Source organism: Scyliorhinus torazame, chromosome 12 (assembly GCF_047496885.1).
Source record: "Scyliorhinus torazame isolate Kashiwa2021f chromosome 12, sScyTor2.1, whole genome shotgun sequence".
Taxonomy (NCBI): Eukaryota; Metazoa; Chordata; class Chondrichthyes; order Carcharhiniformes; family Scyliorhinidae; genus Scyliorhinus; species Scyliorhinus torazame.
In genome coordinates, this window is record NC_092718.1 from 94,988,516 (window position 1) to 95,011,212 (window position 22,697).

The 22,697-nt window shown below is 57.4% G+C and overlaps 1 protein-coding gene across 4 annotated transcripts in view; it reads left to right on the forward strand.

The window, feature by feature from the left end:
• The window catches only part of LOC140386572 (basal cell adhesion molecule-like), a 277,207-nt gene that overhangs the window by 247,407 nt on the left and 7,103 nt on the right, over positions 1-22,697 (forward strand). For 2 of the 4 annotated variants that reach the window (XM_072469008.1, XM_072469009.1), the window contains 2 exons: positions 6,335-6,479; positions 20,183-20,297. In XM_072469008.1, the coding sequence (XP_072325109.1) occupies positions 6,335-6,479; positions 20,183-20,297 (260 nt within the window). The remainder of the gene's footprint in view (positions 1-6,334; positions 6,480-20,182; positions 20,298-22,697) is intronic. The other 2 variants (XM_072469010.1, XM_072469011.1) reach the window with 1 other exon arrangement.

A 22,697-nucleotide genomic window follows, 5' to 3' on the forward strand; every position in this document is an offset into this window, starting at 1 on the left:
CCACTTCCACCCCCTCACCCACTGCCCTTACCACTGGCCGGTCCACTTCCCCCTCTCACCCACCGCCCTTACCACCGACCCATCCACTTCCCCTCTCACCCACTGCCCTTACCACCGACCGTCCACTTCCCCCCCTCACCCACCGCCCTTACCACCGACCCGTCCACTTCCCCCCTCACTCACTGCCCTTATCACCGACCCGTCCACTTCCTCCCCCTCACTCACTGCCCTTACCACTGACCCGTCCACTTCCCCCCTCACCCACTGCCCTTACCACCGACCCATCCAATTCCCCCCCCCCTCTCGCCCACTGCCCTTACCATTGACCCATCCACTTCCCCTTCACCCACCACCCTTACCACCGACCCCTCCACTTCCCCTCTCACCTACCGCCCTTACCACCGACCGTCCACTTCCCCCCTCACCCACTGCCCTTACCACTGGCCCGTCCACTTCCCCCCCTCACCCACCACCCTTACCACCGACCAGTCCACTTCCCCCCTCACCCACCGCCCTTACCACCGACCCGTCCATTTCCCCCCTCACCCACTGCCCTTACCACCGACCCATCCAATTCCCCCCCCCCTCTCGCCCACTGCCCTTACCACTGACCCATCCACTTCCCCTTCACCCACCACCCTTACCACCGACCCCTCCACTTCCCCTCTCACCTACCGCCCTTACCACCGACCGTCCACTTCCCCCCTCACCCACCGCCCTTACCACCGACCCGTCCATTTCCCCTCTCACCCAGTGCCCTTACCACTGGCCCATTCATTTCCCCACTCACCCACTGCCCTTACCACCAACCCGTCCACTTCCCCTCTCAACCAGCGCACTTACCACCGACCCGTCCACTTCCCCCCTCTCACCCACCACCCTTACCACCGACCCGTCTACTTCCCCTCTCACCCACTGCCCTTATCACCGACCGTCCACTTCCCCCCTCACCCACCGCCCTTACCACCGACCCGTCTACTTCCCCTCTCACCCACCGCCCTTACCACCGACCCGTCCACTTCCCCCTCTCACTCACTGCCCTTACCACCGACCCGTCTACTTCCCCTCTCACCCACTGCCCTTATCACCGACCGTCCACTTCCCCCCCTCACCCACCGCCCTTACCACTGACCCGTCTACTTCCCCTCTCACCCACTGCCCTTACCACCGACCCGTCCAATTCCCCCCCCTCACCCACTGCCCTTACCACTGACCCGTCCACTTCCCCTTCACCCACCACCTTTACCACCGACCCGTCCACTTCCCCTCTCACCCACTGCCCTTACCACTGACCCGTCCACTTCCCCTTCACCCACCACCTTTACCACCGACCCGTCCACTTCCCCTCTCACCCACCGTCCTTACCACCGACCCGTCCACTTCCCCCCTCACCCACCACCCTTACCACCGACCCGCCCACTTCCCCTCTCACCCACCGCCCATTACCACTGGCCCGTCCACTTCCCCCCTCACCCACCACCCTTACCACCGACCCGCCCACTTCCCCTCTCACCCATCGCCCTTACCACCGACCCGCCCACTTCCCCTCTCACCCCTGCCCTGACCACCGGCCCGTCCACTTCCCCCCTCACCCACCGCCCTTACCACCGACCCGTCCACTTCCTCCCCCTCACCCACTGCCCTTACCACCGACCCGTCCACTTCCCCCCTCACTCACTGCCCTTACCACAGACCCGTCCACTTCCCCCCTCACCCACCACCCTTACCACCGACCCGCCCACTTCCCCTCTCACCCATCGCCCTTACCACCGACCCGCCCACTTCCCCTCTCACCCCTGCCCTGACCACCGGCCCGTCCACTTCCTCTCTCACCCACCGCCCTTACCACCGACCCGCCCACTTCCCCTCTCACCCCTGCCCTTACCACCGACCCGTCCACTTCCCCTCTCACCCACTGCCCTTTCCACCGACACGTCCACTCCCCCCCCCCCCTCACCCACTGCCCTACCACCGACCCGTCCACTTCCCCCCCCTCACCCACTACCCTTACCACCAGCCCGTCAACTTCCCCTCACACCCGCTGCCCTTACACAGGCCAGTCCACTTCCCTCTCTAACCCACTGCCCTTACCACCAGCCTGCCCACTTCTCTCTCTCACCCACCGCCCTTACCACCGACCCGTCCACTTCCCTCATCACCCACTGCCCCGACCACCGGCCAGTCCACTTCCCCCCTCACCCACTCCCCTTACCACCGGCCCGTCCACTTCCCCTGTCACCCACCGCCCTTACCACTGACCCGTCCAATTCCCCCCCCCTCACCCACCGCCCTTACGACCGACCCGTCCACTTCCCCCCTCACCCACCACCCTTACCAGCGACCCGCCCACTTCCCCCTCACCCACCGCCCTTACCACCGACCCATCCACTTCCCCCCCTCACCCACCGCCCTTACCACCGACCCGTCCACTTCCCCCCTCACCCACTACCCTTACCACCGACCCGTCCACTTCCCCCCTCACCCACTGCCCTTACCACCGACCCGTCCACTTCCCCTCTCACCCACCGCCCTTACCACTGGCCCGTCCACTTCCCCCCTCACCCACCGCCCTTACCACCGACCCATCCACTTCCCCCCCTCACCCACCGCCCTTACCACCGACCCGTCCACTTCCCCCCTCACCCACTGCCCTTACCACCAATCCGTCCACTTCCCTCCTCAGCCACCACCCTTACCACTGACCCGTCCACTTCCCCCCTCACCCACTCCCCTTACCACCGGCCCGTCCACCTCCCCTTCACCCCTGCCCTTACCACCATCCGGTCCACTTCCCCCTTCACCCACTGCCCTTACCACCGACCCATCCACTTCCCTCCTCATCCACTGCCCTGACCACCGGCCCGTCCACTTCCCCCCTCACCCACTGCCCTTACCACCAACCTGTCCACTTCCCCCCCTCACCCACCGCCCTTACCACCGACCCGTCCACTTGCCTTCTCACCCACCACCCGCCCGTCCACTTCCCCCCCCTCACCCACCGCCCTTACCACCGACCCGTCCACTTCCCCCCCTCACCCACCACCCTTACCACCGACCCGTCCACTTCCCCCCTCTCACCCACCGCCCTTACCACCGACCCGTCCACTTCCCCCCCTCACCCACCACCCTTACCACCGACCCGTCCACTTCCCCCCTCTCACCCACCGCCCTTACCACCGACCCGTCCACTTCCCCCCTCTCACCCACCGCCCTTACCACCGTCCCGTCCACTTGCCTTCTCACCCACCGCCCTAACCACCGACCCGTCCACTTCCCCTGTCACCCACCGCCCTTACCACTGACCCGTCCAATTCCCCCCCCCTCACCCACCGCCCTTACCACCGACCCGTCCACTTCCCCCCTCACCCACCGCCCTTACCACCGACCCGTCCACTTCCCCCCTCACCCACTACCCTTACCACCGACCCGTCCACTTCCCCCCTCACCCACTGCGTTACCACCGACCCGTCCACTTCCCCTCTCACCCACCGCCCTTACCACTGGCCCGTCCACTTCCCCCCTCACCCACCGCCCTTACCACCGACCCATCCACTTCCCCCCCTCACCCACCGCCCTTACCACCGACCCGTCCACTTCCCCCCTCACCCACTGCCCTTACCACCAATCCGTCCACTTCCCTCCTCAGCTACCACCCTTACCACCGACCCGTCCACTTCCCCCCTCACCCACCGCCCTTACCACTGACCCGTCCACTTCCCCCCTCACTCACTGCCCTTACCACCGACCCGTCCACTTCCCCTCTCACCCACCGCCCTTACCACTGACCCGTCCACTTACCCCCCTCACTCACTGCCCTTACCACCAATCCGTCCACTTCCCTCCTCAGCCACCACCCTTACCACCGACCCGTCCACTTCCCCCCTCACCCACTGCCCTCACCACCGACCCGTCCACTTCCCCTCTCACCCACCGCCCTTACCACCAACCCGTCCACTTCCCCCCTCACCCACTGCCCTCACCACCGACCCGTCCACTTCCCTCCTCATCCACTGCCCTGACCACCGGCCCGTCCACTTCCCCCCTCACCCACTGCCCTTACCACCGGCCCGTCCACTTCCTCCCTCACCCACTGCCCTAACCACCGGCCCGTCCACTTCCCCCCTCATCCATTTTCTGTATCAATCCCAAACTAATCCCACTGCCCACTCCCTCCCCATTCCCTGTATCAATACCAAACTAATCCCACTGCCCCACTCTCTCCCCATTCCCTGTATCAATATCAAACTAATCCCACTGCCCCACTCTCTCCCCATTCCCTGTATCAATACCAAACTAATCCCACTGCCCACTCCCTCCCCATTTCCTGTATCAATCCCAAACAATCCCACTGCTCACTCCCTCCCCATGTTCTGCATCAATCCCAAACTAATCCCACTGCCCCACTCTTTCTTGATCGCCCTGTATCAATCCCAAACTAATCCCACTGTCCCACTCTTTCTCCATAGTCCTGTATCAATCCCAAACTAATCCCACTGCCCCACTCTCTCCCCACAGCCCTGTATCAATCCCAAACTAATCCCACTGCCCCGCACTCTCCACATAGCCCGGTATCAATCCTAAACTAATTCCATTGCCCCACTCTCTCCCCACAGCCCTGTATCAATCCCAAACTAATCCCACTGCCCCACACTCTCCACATAGCCCGGTATCAATCCCAAACTAATTCCATTGCCCCACTCTCTCCCCATAGCCCTGTATCAATCCCAAACTAATCCCACTGTCCCACTCTTTCTCCATAGCCCTGTATCAATCCCAAACTAATCCCACTGCCCCACTCTCTCCCCCTTCCCTGTATCAATCCCAAACTAATCCCACTGCCCCACTCTCTCCCCATTCCCTGTATCAATCCCAAACTAATCCCACTTCCCCCTCCCTCCCCATTCCCTGTATCAATCCCAAACTAATCCCACTGCCCACTCCCTCCCCATTTCCTGTATCAATCCCAAACTAATCCCACTGCATACTCCCTCCCCATTTCCTGTATCAATCCCAAACAAATCCCACTGCTCCACCCACACTCTCCCCAATTCCTGTATCAATCACAAACTAATCTCACTGTCCCACTCTTTCTCCATAGCCCTGGATCAATCCCAAACTAATCGCATGCCCCATGCTCTCCCCATAGCCCTGGATCAATCCCAAACTAATCCCACTGTCCCACTCTTTCCCCATGCTCTCCCCATAGCCCTGTATCAATCCCAAACTAATCCCACTGCCCCACTCTCTCCCCACAGCCCTGTATCAATCCCAAACTAATCCCACTGCCCCACTCTCTCCCCATTGCCCTGTACAATTCCAAACTAATCCCACTGCCCACTCTTTCCCCATCGCCCTGTATCAATCCCGAACTATTCCCACTGCCCCACTCTCTCCCCATTGCCCTGTACAATTCAATACTAATCCCACTGCCCCACTCTTTCCCCATCGCCCTGTATCAATCCCGACCTATTCCCACTGCCCCACTCTCTCTCCACAGCCCTGTATCAATCCCGAACTATTCCCACTGCCCCACTCTCTCCCCATAGCCCTGTATCAATCCCAAACTAATCATATTTCCCACACTCTCCACATAGCCCTGTATCAATCCCAAACTAATCATATTTCCCACACTCTCCACATAGCCCTGTGTTAATCCTAAATTAATCCATTGAGCCGCTCTCCCCACCCTGTACTAATTCCAAATGAATCCCACCGCCCCACATTCTCCACATAACCCTGTATCAATCCCAAACTAATCCCACTGCCCCATTCTCTCCCCAAAGCCTTGTATCCATCTCAAAACTTATTCCATTGCCACACTCTCTCCCCAACCCCATATCAATTCCAATCTGATCTCATTGTCCACACTCTCTCCCCATAGCCCTGCATCAATACCAAAATGAGTTACTAGGGCCCTAAAATGTGGACGTCTTTCCCTAAACCTCTCCACCCATCCCCGTTCCCCCTCTCTTCTTTGAAACTAACATCTTTGACCGAGGTATTGGCCACATGTCCCTAGCATCTCCTTATGAGTCATGGGGTAAAGTTTTATCTGATTTATGCTCCTGGATTTGTTCTGAACAGTGTTCTCTCAGTGCCGGGCTGGTGTAGTAACCCAACAGCATGCATCCCGTTCACAACCTTTGTGCTATTGTCCAATTTTTAAGGCTTTGTCTTTGGCATTGGGTGATTTTCTGAAGGTTTCTGTCCCGGCGAGTTTGACTCCCATTCCACATCAATACGCAACCCAAAAGCCATTTCCTCCATCGCCCCTGCCACACCCCGGGGGAGCATGGGCCCTTTGGTGACTCCTCTCTCTGTCTCGCCTTCACAGAGAACCGTGAGCCGCAGGGTGGCGGGGGAGGGGCTGTGATCGCCGTGGTGGTCTGCGTCCTGCTGCTGCTCCTGGTGGTCGCCATCTTGTACTGTCTGCACAAGAAGGGGAAACTCCCGTGTGGGAAATCCGAGAAAAAGGACACGTAAGTAAATTATGGGGTGTGGAGGCGTGGAGTGGGGTGGGAGAGAATTCTGTGGGATTGGGGAGGTGGGTAGTGAGGATGTGGGGAGGGAGAGGGAGCGCCAACAAGAGTCTGATCGGCCGCCATTTTGCACTGGCCTTTTTCACAAAAACGGACAAAATAAATCTGCGGGATCAGGAAACATGAAATGAAAATAATAGAAATGGGTGAGGAGGGGAGCGGCTGGAGAGTGAAACACACGATTTAGGTCTGTGGTTCAAAAGGAGCGTGGCTCGTGAAAATTATCCATTTGTAATGCAATGATTAGCCATGTTGTGAAACTACTTGTGTGCCAAACAGCACCAGCAGCAAGTAATAAACAGAGCTAAGCGATTCCACAATGAATAGATCAGATCTAAGCTCTGCGCTCCTGCCACATCTGGCCGTGAATGGTGGTGGACAATCAAACAACACACTGGAGAAGGAGGGTCCACAAATATCCCCATCCTCAATGATGGAGGAGCCTGTGCAAAAGGCACAGCTGAGGCCTTGGCAACAATCTTCAGCCAAAAGGGCCAAGCGGATGATCCTTCTCAGTTTCCTCCAGAGGTCCCCAGCATTACAGATGTCAGTCTTCAGCCAATTTGATTCACCCCACCTGATATCAAGAAACAGCTGAAGGCACTGGACACTGCAAAGGCTATGGGCCCTGACAATATCCCAGCAATAGTACTGAAGAATTGTGCTCCAGACCTTGCCGCACCCATAGCCAAGCTGTTCCAGTACAGCTACAACACTGACATTTACACGGCAATGTTCCACATTGACCAGGTATGTCCTGTACACAAAAGGCAAGGCAACCCTAACCTGGCCAATTACCTGCTCGTCTACTCTCCCTCATCAGCAAAGTGATGGGAGAGGACAACAGTGCTATCAACCAGCACTTATTCAGCAATAACCTGCTCACAGACGCTCTGTTTGGGTTCCGCCAGGGCACTCAGCTCCTGACCTCATTACAGCCTTGGTTCAGACATGGGACAAAAGAGCTGAACATCAGAGGTGAGGTAAGAGCTGCACTGTCAGAGGGTCAGTACTGAGGGAGTGCTGCACTGTCAGAGGGTCAGTACTGAGGGATGCTGCACTGTCAGAGGGTCACTACTGAGGGAGTGCTGCACTGTCAGTGGGTCAGTACTGAGGGAGTGCTGCACTGTCAGAGGGTCAGTACTGAGGGAGCGCTGTACTGTCAGAGGGTCAGTACTGAGGGAGTGCTGCACTGTCAGAGGGTCAGTACTGAGGGAGTGCTGCACTGTCAGAGGGTCAGTACTGAGGGAGTGCTGCAATGTCAGTGGGTCCGTACTGAGGGAGTGCTGCACTGTCAGAGGGTCAGTACTGAGGGAGTGCTGCACTGTCAGAGGGTCAGTACTGAGGGAGTGCTGCACTGTCAGAGGGTCAGTCCTGAGGGAGTGCTGCACTGTCAGAGGGTCAGTACTGAGGGAGCGCTGTACTGTCAGAGGGTCAGTACTGAGGGAGTGCTGCACTGTTAGAGGGTCAGTACTGAGGGAGTGCTGCACTGTCAGAGGGTCAGTACTGAGGGAGTGCTGCACTGTCAGTGGGTCAGTACTGAGGGAATGCTGCACTGTCAGAGGGTCAGTACTGAGGGAGTGCTGCACTGTCAGAGAGTGAGTACTGAGGGAGTGCTGCACTGTCAGAGGGTCAGTACTGAGGGAGTGCTGCACTGTCCGAGGGTCAGTACTGAAGGAGAAGGGGTTGAAAGAGAGTAGGGTGTTGGGGGAGAGTGGGTGAGTGAGAGGAGGGTAGGTGAGAGAGTGGAGGGTGGAGGACAGTGGGTGAGAGAGAGGAGAGTGGATGAGTAGAGGAGGTTGGGAAGAGAGTGGGTGAGTGAGAGGAGGGTGGCGGAGGGTGGGTGAATGAGGAGGATTGGGGTGTGAGTGAGTGAGAGGAGGACGGGGGGAGGATGGGTGAGTGTGAGGAGTGTGGGTAGAGTGAATGAGTGAGAGGAGGGGGTAAATGAGAGGAGGATGGGGAGGGTGAGGGAGAGAGAGGAGGGTGGGGGAGAGTGGGTGAGAGAGAGGAGGATCGGGAGAGTGGGTGAGAGGAGGGTGGGGGAGAGTGGGGGAGTGAGAGGGTGGTGGGGGAGGGTGGGGGAATGAGAGGAGCATGAGGGAGAGTGGGTGAGATAGAGGATGGTGGGGGAGAGTGGGTGAGAGAAAGGAGGGTGGGGAGAGTGGGTGAGAGGAGGGTGGGGGAGGGTGAGTTAGTGAGAGGAGGTGGTTAGAGTGAATGAGTGAGAGGAGGGGGTGAGTGAGAGGAGAATGGGGAGAGTGGGTGAGAGACAGGAGGGTGGGAGAGAGGAGGGTGGGGAGAGTGGGTGAGAGGAGGGTGGGCGAGTGAGAGGAGGGTGGGGAGAGTGGGGGAGTGAGAGGAGGGTGGTGGAGAGTGGGGGAGTGGGAGGAGTGGGGGTGAGTGGCAGAAGGGTGGGGGAGTTGTAGGAGGGTGGTGGGGGGGATGTGTGAGTGAGAAGAGGTTGGGGAAAGTGAGGGAATGAGAGGTGGTTTGGAGCGAGTGGGTGGGTGAGAGAAGGGTAGGGGATAGTGGGTGAGTGAAAGGAGGGTGTGGGGAGAGTGGGTGAGTGAGAGGAGGGTGGGGGAGAGTATGTGAGTGAGAGGAGGGTGGGGGATAGTGGGGGAGTGAGAGGCCAGTGGGTGAGTGAGAGGAGGGTGAAGAGAGTGGGGGAATGAGACGTGGTTCAGAGAGAGTGGGTGAGTGAGAGGAGGGTAGGGGATAGTGGGTGAGGGAGAGGAGGGTGAGTGAGAGGGGAGTGGGGGAGAGTGTGTGAGTGAGAGGAGGGTGGGGGATAGTGGGGAGTGAGAGGAGGGTGGGGGATAGTGGGTGAGTGAAAGGAGGGTGTGGGGATAGTGGGGGAGTGAGAGGAGGGTGGGGGAGAGTATGTGAGTGAGAGGAGGGTGGGGGATAGTGGGGGAGTGAGAGGAGAGTGGGTGAGTGAGAGGAGGGTGGGGGAGAGTGGGTGAGTGAGAGGAGGGTGGGGGATAGTGGGGGAGTGAGAGGAGGGTGGGGGATAGTGGGGGAGTGAGAGGAGGGTGGGGGATAGTGGGTGAGTGAGAGGAGGGTGGGTGGGTGAGAGGAGGGTGATGAGAGGAGGGTGGGTGAGTGAGACGAGGGTGGGGGAGTGAGAGGAGGGTGGGTGAGTGAGAGGAGGGTGGGGGAGGTTGGGTGAGTGAGAGGAGGGTGGAGGAGAGTGAGTGAGTGAGAGGAGGGTGGGGGAGAGTGAGTGAGTGAGAGGAGGGTGGGGGAGAGTGGGTGAGTGAGAGGAGGGTGGGGGATAGTGGGGGAGTGAGAGGAGGGTGGGGGATAGTGGGGGAGTGAGAGGAGGGTGGGGGATAGTGGGTGAGTGAGAGGAGGGTGGGTGGGTGAGAGGAGGGTGATGAGAGGAGGGTGGGTGAGTGAGACGAGGGTGGGGGAGTGAGAGGAGGGTGGGTGAGTGAGAGGAGGGTGGGGGAGGTTGGGTGAGTGAGAGGAGGGTGATTAGAGGAGGATGGGTGAGTGAAACGAGGGTGGGGGAGTGGGGGAGTGAGAGGAGGGTGATGAGAGGGGGGTGGGTGAGTGAAAGGAGGGTGATGAGAGGAGGATGGGTGAGTGAGAGGAGGGTGGGTGAGTGAGAGGAGGGTGATGAGCGGAGGGTGGGTGAGTGAGAGGAGGGTGGGGAGGGTGGGGAGTGAGATGAGGGTGGGGGAGTGAGCTGAGGGTGATGAGCGGAGGGTGGGTGAGTGAGAGGAGGGGAGGGGAGGGTGGGGGAGTGAGAGGAGGGTGGGGGAGGGTGGGGGAGTGAGAGGAGGATGAGGGGAGAATGGGTGAGTGAGAGGAAGGTGGGGGATAGTGGGTGAGTGAGAGGAGGGTGGGGGAGAGTGGGCGAGTGAGAGGAGGGTGGTGGAGAGTGGGGGAGTGAGAGGAGGGTGGGGGAGTGAGAGGAGGGTGGGGGAGTGAGAGGAGGATGAGGGGAGAGTGGGTGAGTGACAGGAAGGTGGGGGATAGTGGGTGAGTGAGAGGAGGGTGGGGGAGAGTGGGGGAGTGAGAGGAGGGTGGTGGAGAGTGGGGGAGTGAGAGGAGGGTGGGGGAGTGAGAGGAGGGTGGGGGGGTGGGGGAGTGAGAGGAGGGTGGGGGCGAGTGAGAGGAGGGCGAGGGGAAAGTGGGTGAGTGAGAGGAAGGTGGGGGATAGTGGGTGAGTGAGAGGAGGGTGGGGGAGAGTGGGGGAGTGATAGGAGGGTGGTGGAGAGTGGGGGAGTGAGAGGAGGGTGGGGGAGTGAGAGGAGGGTGGGTGAGTGAGAGGAGGGTGGGGGAGGTTGGGTGAGTGAGAGGAGGGTGGGGGATAGTGAGTGAGTGAGAGGAGGGTGATGAGAGGAGGATGGGTGAGTGAGAGGAGGGTGATGAGAGGAGGATGGGTGAGTGAGAGGAGGGTGGGGGAGGTTGGGTGAGTGAGAGGAGGGTGGAGGAGAGTGAGTGAGTGAGAGGAGGGTGGGGGAGAGTGAGTGAGTGAGAGGAGGGTGGGGGAGAGTGAGTGAGTGAGAGGAGGGTGGGGGATAGTGGGTGATGAGAGGAGGATGGGTGAGTGAGAGGAAGGGTGATGAGAGGAGGATGGGTGAGTGAGAGGAGGGTGGGGAGGGTGGGGAGTGAGATGAGGGTGGGGGAGTGAGATGAGGGTGATGAGCGGAGGGTGGGTGAGTGAGAGGAGGGGAGGGTGGGGGAGTGAGAGGAGGGTGGGGGAGTGAGAGGAGGGTGGGGGAGTAAGAGGAGGGTGAGGGGAGAATGGGTGAGTGAGAGGAGGGTGGGTGAGTGAGAGGAGGGTGGGGGAGGGTGGGTGAGTGAGAGGATGGTGGGGGAGGGTGGGGGAGTGAGAGGTGGGTGGGGAGGGTGGGGGAGTGAGAGGAGGGTGGATGGGTGGGGGAGTGAGAGGAGGGTGGGGGGAGTGAGAGGAGGGTGACGGGAAAGTGGGTGAGTGAGAGGAAGGTGGGGGATAGTGGGTGAGTGAGAGGAGGGTGGGGGAGAGTGGGGGAGTGAGAGGAGGGTGGGGGAGAGTGGGGGAGTGAGAGGAGGGTAATGAGAGGAGGGTGGGGGGAGATGAGAATTGGTAGTTCAGAGTCTGGCCTGGGGGACAGCTGTCCTTCCCGATATGGGAACAGGTGGGGGAGAGTGGGTGAGAGAGAGGAGGATCGGGAGAGTGGGTGAGAGGAGGGTGGGGGAGAGTGGGGGAGTGAGAGCGTGGTGGGGGAGGGTGGGGGAATGAGAGGAGCATGAGGGAGAGTGGGTGAGATAGAGGATGGTGGGGGAGAGTGGGTGAGAGAAAGGAGGGTGGGGAGAGTGGGTGAGAGGAGGGTGGGGGAGGGTGAGTTAGTGAGAGGAGGTGGTTAGAGTGAATGAGTGAGAGGAGGGGGTGAGTGAGAGGAGAATGGGGAGAGTGGGTGAGAGACAGGAGGGTGGGAGAGAGGAGGGTGGGGAGAGTGGGTGAGAGGAGGGTGGGCGAGTGAGAGGAGGGTGGGGAGAGTGGGGGAGTGAGAGGAGGGTGGTGGGGGAGTGGGAGGAGTGGGGGTTAGTGGCAGAAGGGTGGGGGAGTTGTAGGAGGGTGGTGGGGGGGATGTGTGAGTGAGAAGAGGTTGGGGAAAGTGAGGGAATGAGAGGTGGTTTGGAGCGAGTGGGTGGGTGAGAGAAGGGTAGGGGATAGTGGGTGAGTGAAAGGAGGGTGTGGGGAGAGTGGATGAGTGAGAGGAGGGTGGGGGAGAGTATGTGAGTGAGAGGAGGGTGGGGGATAGTGGGGGAGTGAGAGGCCAGTGGGTGAGTGAGAGGAGGGTGAAGAGAGTGGGGGAATGAGACGTGGTTCAGAGAGAGTGGGTGAGTGAGAGGAGGGTAGGGGATAGTGGGTGAGGGAGAGGAGGGTGAGTGAGAGGGGCGTGGGGGAGAGTATGTGAGTGAGAGGAGGGTGGGGGATAGTGGAGAGTGAGAGGAGGGTGGGGGATAGTGGGTGAGTGAAAGGAGGGTGTGGGGATAGCGGGGGAGTGAGAGGAGGGTGGGGGAGAGTATGTGAGTGAGAGGAGGGTGGGGGATAGTGGGGGAGTGAGAGGAGAGTGGGTGAGTGAGAGGAGGGTGGGGGAGAGTGGGTGAGTGAGAGGAGGGTGGGGGATAGTGGGGGAGTGAGAGGAGGGTGGGGGATAGTGGGTGAGTGAGAGGAGGGTGGGTGGGTGAGAGGAGGGTGGGTGAGTGAGAGGAGGGTGGAGGAGAGTGAGTGAGTGAGAGGAGGGTGGGGGAGAGTGAGTGAGTGAGAGGAGGGTGGGGGAGAGTGAGTGAGTGAGAGGAGGGTGGGGGATAGTGGGTGAGTGAGAGGAGGGTGATGAGAGGAGGATGGGTGAGTGAGAGGAGTGTGGGGAGGTTGGGTGAGTGAGAGGAGGGTGATTAGAGGAGGATGGGTGAGTGAAAGGAGGGTGGGGGAGTGGGGGAGTGAGAGGAGGGTGATGAGAGGGGGGTGGGTGAGTGAAAGGAGGGTGATGAGAGGAGGATGGGTGAGTGAGAGGAGGGTGGGTGAGTGAGAGGAGGGTGATGAGCGGAGGGTGGGTGAGTGAGAGGAGGGTGGGGAGGGTGGGGAGTGAGATGAGGGTGGGGGAGTGAGCTGAGGGTGATGAGCGGAGGGTGGGTGAGTGAGAGGAGGGGAGGGGAGGGTGGGGGAGTGAGAGGAGGGTGGGGAGGGTGGGGGAGTGAGAGGAGGGTGAGGGGAGAATGGGTGAGTGAGAGGAAGGTGGGGGATAGTGGGTGAGTGAGAGGAGGGTGGGGGAGAGTGGGGGAGTGAGAGGAGGGTGGTGGAGAGTGGGGGAGTGAGAGGAGGGTGGGGGAGTGAGAGGAGGGTGGGGGAGTGAGAGGAGAATGAGGGGAGAGTGGGTGAGTGAGAGGAAGGTGGGGGATAGTGGGTGAGTGAGAGGAGGGTGGGGGAGAGTGGGGGAGTGAGAGGAGGGTGGTGGAGAGTGGGGGAGTGAGAGGAGGGTGGGGGAGTGAGAGGAGGGTGGGGGGGTGGGGGAGTGAGAGGAGGGTGGGGGCGAGTGAGAGGAGGGCGAGGGGAAAGTGGGTGAGTGAGAGGAAGGTGGGGGATAGTGGGTGAGTGAGAGGAGGGTGGGGGAGAGTGGGGGAGTGATAGGAGGGTGGTGGAGAGTGGGGGAGTGAGAGGAGGGTGGGGGAGTGAGAGGAGGGTGGGTGAGTGAGAGGAGGGTGGGGGAGGTTGGGTGAGTGAGAGGAGGGTGGGGGATAGTGGGTGAGTGAGAGGAGGGTGATGAGAGGAGGATGGGTGAGTGAGAGGAGGGTGATGAGAGGAGGATGGGTGAGTGAGAGGAGGGTGGGGGAGGTTGGGTGAGTGAGAGGAGGGTGGAGGAGAGTGAGTGAGTGAGAGGAGGGTGGGGGAGAGTGAGTGAGTGAGAGGAGGGTGGGGGAGAGTGAGTGAGTGAGAGGAGGGTGGGGGATAGTGGGTGAGTGAGAGGAGGGTGATGAGAGGAGGATGGGTGAGTGAGAGGAAGGGTGATGAGAGGAGGATGGGTGAGTGAGAGGAAGGTGGGGAGGGTGGGGAGTGAGATGAGGGTGGGGGAGTGAGATGAGGGTGATGAGCGGAGGGTGGGTGAGTGAGAGGAGGGGAGGGTGGGGGAGTGAGAGGAGGGTGGGGGAGTGAGAGGAGGGTGGGGAGGATTGGGGAGTGAGAGGAGGGTGGGTGAGTGAGAGGAGGATGAGGCTAGAGTGGGTGAGTGAGAGGAGGGTGGGGGGGGAGTGAGAGGAGGGTGAGGGGGTGGGGGAGTGAGAGGAGGGTGGGGGGGTGGGGGAGTGAGAGGAGGGTGGGGGGTGGGGGAGTGAGAGGAGGGTGGGGGGGGTGGGGGAGTGAGAGGAGGGTGGGGGGGGTGGGGGGGAGTGAGAGGAGGGTGAGGGGAGAGTGGGTGAGTGAGAGGAAGGTGGGGGAGAGTGGGTGAGTGAGAGGAGGGTGGGGGAGAGTGGGTGAGTGAGAGGAGGGTGAGTGAGAGGAGGGTGGGTGAGTGAGAGCAGGTTGGGTGAGTGAGAGGAGGGTGGGGGATAGTGGGTGAGTGAGAGGAGGGTGGAGGATAGTGGGTGAGTGAGAGGAGGGTGATGAGAGGAGGATGGGTGAGTGAGAGGAGGGTGGGGAGAGTGGGGGAGTGAGAGGAGAGTGGGGGAGTGAGAGGAGGGTGTGGGAGAGTGGGGGAGTGAGAGGAGGGTGGGGGAGAGTGGGGGAGTGAGAGGAGGGTGGGGAGAGTGGGGGAGTGAGAGGAGGGTTCGGGGAGTGAGAGGAGGGTGGGGGGGAGCGAGAGGAGGGTGGGGGAGAGTGGGGGAGTGAGAGGAGGGTGGGGGAGTGAGAGGAGGGTGGGGGAGTGAGAGGAGGTTGGGGGAGTGAGAGGAGAGTGGGGGAGTGAGAGGAGGGTGGGGGAGAGTGGGGGAGTGAGAGGAGAGTGGGGGAGTGAAAGGAGGGTGGGGCAAAGTGGGGGAGTGAGAGGAGGGTGGAGAGGGTGGGGGAGAGTGGGGGAGTGAGAGGAGGGTGGGGGAGAGTGGGGGAGTGAGAGGAGGGTGGGGAGAGTGGGGGAGTGAGAGGAGGGTGGGGGAGAGTGGGGGAGTGAGAGGAGGGGTGGGGAGAGTGGGGGAGTGAGAGGAGGGTAATGAGAGGAGGGTGGGGGGAGATGAGAATTGGTAGTTCAGAGTCTGGCCTGGGGGACAGCTGTCCTTCCCGATATGGGAACAGGATTTCTCTCGATGTTTCAGGGAACAGATTGGAAAACAGCGAGAAAAATTAAATCCACACAGATGTGACAGTCTGTTTGATGCTGCAATCGATCAAATTAATGAGTCCTGGTGGAACTCATTAGAAGGGAAGAGATATCGAGAAGTCTCATCACATCATCACCACAACACCACCTTCATGTTTATTTAATGATGTTGCCTAATTAAATGAGACTGCCTAAACCAGGAACCAGGTCCCCGAGAGAGGAGGGAATCAGTGGTGGGATCTTCCTATACGGCAGCAGCTGCCCTTTTAGAATTTACATACTGAACCGCTCTTCTTAGAAACATGGCCAATCCCCAGTTCCCCTCCGTTGCTGAACTGAGCCATTCAACGGGAGACGTGACGCACGCAGGCTGTCCCACTGGAGGAGCATCACAGGCAACTTCGGTCCCACTCCCACCACAGACTCCAACAACTTGCAATTAATAGCATCTTTCTAAAACCTGAAAAAAGACCCAAGCTGCTTCATGGGGGAGGATGGGGTGATCATCAAGCAACCTTTGGTTCCGACCAACTCAGCAGATATTAGAGACAGGCGACTGAAAGCTGGCTCAAGGAGGTCTGCTTTTAAGGAGCGTCTGAACGAGGACAGAGAGAGAGAGGTGGAGAGGGTGAGAGAGGGAATTCCAGACCTCCAGGCCCCCGCCCCCCCAGGCAGCTGAAGGCACAGTCCCCAATGGTGGAGCAATTGGAATCGGGGAAGGTCAAGAGACCGGAACTGGAAGAGCGCAGATTTGGGGAGGGTTGTCGGGGCTGGAGGAGGTTACGAAGATAGGGTGGTTTGTAGGGGCTGTAGGAGCTTACAAAGATAGTGACGGTGAGACCTCACGAGAGATTAGAATGAGGAGATGGGAATATTTAAATGGATGTTCCGCTGGATTGAGATGTAGTGTAACTGGATGAGCACGATGGGACGCTGGGAGTGTGGACGTGAGTGAGGATATGGAGAAGCTGAGTTCTGCACGAACTAAAGTTCACAGAGTTGAGAAAATGGGGGCGGGATTTCTGCCCCGACCCGCTGGCGGCATTCTCCGTTACGCCTGCCGGTCAATAGGGTTTCCAATTGTGGGGCAGCCCCGTGCCGTCGGGAAACCCTCGGGTGCCAGCAAAACGGAGAATCCTGCCGGCGGAGAATCCCGCCCCTGGGTGTTCGGCCAGGATAGCATTGGAATAACTAATTCTGGCAGTGACAACGCATGGATAAGGATTTGTACAGCATTAGTGACCCTCATAACGTTCCCTGGGTGCAATTCCCACCCATTTAACGGGAGACTGGCTAAACAAGTTGAGTTCCCTGTAAATGGACAGCAGCCAATCTTCACAAACCAAGGCAGCAAAGCTGAATGAGCTGCTTTCAGGGGGACAGTGTAGTGGGAGATTTACTCTGTATCTAACCCTGTGCTGTACCTGTCCTGGGATTGTTTGATGGGGACAGTGTAGAGGGAGCTTTACTCTGGATCTAACCCTGTGCTGTACCTGTCCTGGGAGTGTTTGATGGGGACAGTGTAGAGAGAGCTTTACTCTGTATCTAACCCTGTGCTGTACCTGTCCTGGGATTGTTTGATGGGGACAGTGTAGAGGGAGCTTTACTCTGGATCTAACCCTGTGCTGTACCTGTCCTGGGAGTGTTTGATGGGGACAGTGTAGAGAGAGCTTTACTCTGTATCTAATCCCGTGCAGTACCTTTCCTGAGTCTTTAATGGGCACAGTTAGAAAGGGAGATTTACTCTATATCTAAACCTGTGCTGTATCTGTCCTGGGAGTGTTTGATTGGGACAGTGTAGAGGGAGCTTTACTCTGTATCTAACCCTGTGCTGTATCTGTCCTGGGAATGTTTTATGGGGACAGTGTAGAGGGAACTCTCCTCTGTATCTAACCCCATTCTGTTCCTGTCTTGGGAACGTTTGAGAGAAACATGCAATCGCTGAAATTGGCAGCCTCTTAGATAACCCCCAGCTCTGTTGTGAAAAGTCTTGATCTTTTCGGAGAGTTATATATAGATGGTTGAGATTGAAAGACACTGAGTCTGTGCCCAACAGTTCCTGTCCTATTTTTAGTGTGCTGTGCAATTTGAGCCCATTCTTGTACAGTGTAACTTCTGGATCAGGGGTTTCAGTCAGGAGTCTCGCGTTAGGAAAGCAGGGGTCCAGCGATTGCCGTTTGTTGTGGACAGTTAGCAGCTGAATGGGTTCCAGTTACAGTGATGGAGTACATACAGGGTGTTACATCAGCCAACATTATCAACGCTGCTCGATTGTTGGTGCGAGGCAATTTCAGGAATATTCAGGAGCAGAAAACCTTCCATCAGCTGGAATTGTCCCTGAGTACCACATTCTCACTCGCTCCGTTCTCTGCACTGTCAGCTCGAGTCCATTTGTTTTGGGAGACCGGGACAATATAGTCATAGACATAGAATTTTCAGTGCAGAAGGAGGCCATTTGGCCCATCGAGTCTGCACCGACCCTTGGAAAGAGCACCCTACCCACGCCTCCGCCTCCACCCTATCCCCACACTTCCACCCGATCCCCGTAACCCAACCTAACCTTTTTTGGACACGAAGGGCAATTTAGCATAACCAATCCACCTAACCTGCACATCTTTGGACTGGAGCAATATTGCGCAGGTTGTCATGCTCCAGATCACTGATGCAATGGTGTTGGAGAAAGAGAGAGAATAGCGATTTTCCAGCCTGTTTTCCCCCACCCTCCCTTCGCTGTGACTTTCTTTAATCCCAACAACCCACCCTATATCTGTAACTTCCTATAATCCTAGCAACCTACCCTATATCTGTAACTTCCGCCAGCCCCTACAAATCTCCCTATCTCTGTAACTTCCACTGATCCCAACAACCCTCCCCATCTCTGTAAGTCCCTCCAGCCCCTACAATCCTCCCTATCTCCGTACCCTCCTCCAGCCCTGTAGTCCCCCCTATCTCTGTAACCACCTTCAGCCCCTACAATCTTCCCTATCTCTGCAACTTCCTCTGATCCCCAAACCCTCCCTATCTCTGTAACCTGCTCCAGCCTCTACAACCCTCCCTATATCTGTAACCTCCTCCAGCCCCTACAATCCTTCCTATCTCCATAACCTCCTCCAGCCCTGCAGTCCTACCACCCTCCCTATATCTGTAACATCCTCCAGCACCTACAACCCTCCCTATCTCTGTAACCTCCTTCAACCCTTACACCCCTCCCTATCTCTGTAACCTCCTCCAGCCCCTACAACCATCCCTATCTCTGTAACCTCCTACAACCCTCCCTAGCTCTGTAACATCTCCAAACCCTACAACCTTCCCTGTCTCTGTAACCACCTTCAGCCCCTACAACCTTCCCTATCTCTGCAACTTCCTCTGATCCCAAAACCCTCACTATCTCTGTAACCTGCTCCAGCCTCTACAATCCTCCCTATATCTGTAACCTCCTCCAGCCTCTACAATCCTCCCTATCTCCATAACCTCCTCCAGCCCTGTAGTCGCCCCTATCTCTGTAACCACCTTCAGCTCCTACAACCTTCCCTATCTCTGCAACTTCCTCTGATCCCAAAACCCTCCCTATATCTGTAACCTGCTCCAGCCCCGAGAACCCTCCCTATTTCTGTAACTTTCACTAATCACAACAACCCTCCCTATCACTGGAGCCTCCTCCAGCCCCTACCACCCTCCCTATATCTGTAACATCCTCCAGCACCTACAACCCTCCCTATCTCTGTAACCTCCTTCAACCCTTACACCCCTCCCTATCTCTGTAACCTCCTCCAGCCCCTACAACCCTCCCCATCTCTGTAACCTCCTCCAGCCCCTACAATCCTCCCTATCTCTGTAACCTCCTCTAGCGCCTCCAACCCTCCCCATCTCTGTAACCTCCTCCAGCCCCTACAATCCTTCCTATCTCTGTAACCTCCTACAGCCTCTACAGCCTTCCCTATTTCTATATTCCATTCTACCCGGGGTCAATTGTTTGAGAGGCAGGGACTACAATGTAACCATGTCAACCCTGTTGGATTTCCAGTGCACACTTTATCTACCGTTCAGGAAGAGAGGAAGAGCTGAAGGCCAGTCAACCCTTTGAAGTGCCCCCCAACTCAGTGCGACTTTGCCCGTTCTGTGTCTCACCTCCATTTTCCCCAGCTATTGTCCATATCACCCTTTGCCCCCACCCCACCCACCCCTAGCCCCTGCGCTCCCCCCACCCCACCCCGCCCCACCCCCCACCAAGGGCATTATCCCATTCCTGAGGTGCACTGCCCGGAACTGAACACAATTTCTGCAGATGGGGGTGTGACCAGCGAGGTGACGGAAACACATGGTGGTCAGGAAACCTCATTTGGGGCGGCACAGTGGTTAACACTGCTGCCTCACAGTGCAAGGGACCCGGGTCCGATTTTGGCCTTGGGTGACTGTGTGGGGTTTTCACATTCTCCCTCTGTCTGTGTGGATTTCCTCCGGGTGCTTCAGTTTCCTCCCGCATTCCAAAGATGTGCAAGATATGTGCGTTGGACATGCTAAATTGTCCCTTAGTGTCCAAAGGTTAGGTGGGATTACAGGGATAGGGTGGGGGAATGGGCCTGGGTAGGATGCTCCTTCGGAGGGTTGGTGCAGACTCGGTGAGACGAATGGCCTCCTTCTGCACTGTATTGGGAAGGGAGGAATCACTCAGTTTGGAAGTCCAAGGGTTGACATTACTCGATTCACTGTAGGAGACGCTCCAAAATGTTGTGGTATTGTGGTAGTCAAATATACTAATGTTCGGCTGGTTAGAGGGGGGGCATTGGCCCAGGGGGGTGCAATCAGTGGGGGGGGGGGGGGGGAGGGGGTGAGGCGGATGAGGGAAAGGAGGAAGGATTCTGACAAGCCCCCCTGCCTCTTTACCTTTTCCAGAGTTCACACGGAGGTCAAAAACGATGACATTGTAGTGGAGATGAAGACAGGCCAATCAGCCGAGGCTTCTGGGCTTCTGGGGGTGAACGGAGACAAGAGGTCAACTGGAGCTAGGGTGAGTTACCGGGACAACCAGGTCCTGAGGCCAGACCAAAGAGCAAATGGTGTCTCCTTCAGAAGCTAGAAATCTAGGGGCCCCAGAGGGAACTGTACCATGTCCCCTTAACCCACCCCTCCCCCACCCCTGCCATAGTATGGAGTGCAAGAAATATTGTAGCCCAGAAGGAAGCCATTCTGCCCATTGGGTTCCTAACAGCCCTCCGCAGAGCTATCCAATCAGTACTATTCCCCACTCATATCACCGTAGCCCTGATAGGGAAGGTTTTCGGGCGGGAGGAGATTATAGAGATAGGGAGGTTTGTAGGGGCTGGAGGATGTTACAGAGATGGGGAGGGTTGTAGGGACGGGAGGAGGTTATAGATTTAGGGAGGGTAGCCAGGTCTGGAGTATATTACAGAGATAGGGAGAGTTGTAGGGGCTGGAGGAGGTTACAGAGATAGGGAAGGTTGGAGGGGCTGAAACGTTACAGGGACAGGGAGGGTTGTAGGTGCTAGAGGAAGTTACAGAGGTAGTGAGGTTGTCGGGGCTGGAGGAGGTAAAAGAGATTGGGAGGGTTATAGGGGCTGGATGAGGTTATAGGGTTAGGGAGGATTGTAGGGTCTGGATGAGGTTACAGAAATAGGGAGGGTTGTAGGGTCCGGAGGAGGTTACAAAAGTAGGGAGAGTTGGCGCGGCGGAGTAGGTTATAGAAATGGGGTGGAAATTGAATGGTTTGGACTGACTGAATCCCTTGTTAAAGGAGTACCACATACTATTGCAAGAATCTGCAGTGTGGGCCACTTACGTTGTCAGTTTGCTGCCATGTAGCCTTGAACCATTCTTCAGTGGCAGCCATTTTCTGCCAACTTTGTTGTGGGACAGCTAGCTATTGGCATTCTGAAGATTAATCTCTAATTCCTGGATCATGGAGGACAATGCTAGAACATTAGTAATATTGGTCTGCGCACTCCTCCCAATCTCTAAAGAGCAGAAGCGGTTTTGTGAGGAGTACAGCCATGGGGGCGGAATGGCTTGGGGAGCGTCAAAGAGTATACATTTAACTCATAACAAATTGGAGCAGGAGGAGGCCATTTGGCCCCCCAAGCTTGCTCCTCCATTCAATGAGCTGATGGCTTAGCTTCTCCCTCAACTCACTTCTGCCCTAGTCCTTGATTCCCCTGGCCCCTAACAATCTCTTGATCTCAGTCTTGAATATAGAATCATAGAATCATTGAATTTACAGTACAGATGGAGGCCATTCGGCCCATCAAGCCTGCCCCGGCCCTTCCAAAGAGCACTCCATTGAAGCCCACGTATCTACCCTATCCTCGTAACCCAGTAACCCCCACTTAATATTTTTTAGTCACTAAGGGCAATTTTGCGTGGCCAATCCACCTAACTCGCACATCTTTGGACTGTGGGAGGAAACTGGAACACCCGGAGGAAACCCACGCAGACACGGGGGGAATGTGCAGGCTCCGCACAGACAGTGACCCAGCCAGGATCGAACCTGGGACCCTGGAGCTGTGAAGCAACTGTGCTAACCACTATGCCATCGTGCTGCCCATATATTCAGTGATGGAGCACCCACAACCCTCTGGGATAGAGAATTCCAAAGATTCACCACCCTCGTAATGATGACAGTCCTCGTCATCTTAGTCCAAAATGGCCACCCCAAATCCTGAGGCTGCGACGCTGAGGTCTTGACATTCCAGCCAGGGGCAGTTGATGGAGGGTGAGGGAGGAAACAGTCTCTCAGTGTCTGCCCTGACCAACTCTTGAGAATTCAATACCTTTGAACGAGATCACCAACCATTCTTCTAAACTCCAGAGAACATGCCCCCATTCTGCACCATCTCTCCACGTAGGACAACCCCCTCATCCCAGGAAGCAATCTGTTTAACCTTCACTGCAGTGTCTCCAATGCAAGAATATCCTTCCTTTAACATGGAGATCAAAACTGCACACAGTATTCCAAATGTGGCCAAACCAAAGTCCTGTACAATTGTAGAAAGACAACTCCTGTCATCCAATCCCATTGCAATAAAAGTCAACTTACTATTGGCCTTCCTCAATGCTGGCTGTCTCTCTGTGTGCCAGCTGTCTGTGATTTAAGTGAGCAATGACACCCAAATCCTTCAAAATGCCGAGGCCAGAATTTCACGCGTAAAATTTAGATCGACGGATAACGATTGTCCAATTTAAATTCATTAAACACCAGTTGTCAAGGACTTCTCATTGCCCATCTGCCTTTATGGTTGAGAGGTGGGCCGAATGGCCAGGTGGTGTTTCCTTTCATGCTGAAAGCTCGATCCATGGTGGGTCAAGGTGCAAATAAAATGAACAGTTGTACCTGGGGTCAGAGTTCCATTTGGGATTGTGCTGCCCACACCTCATGGCATCGTTTTAACATCCA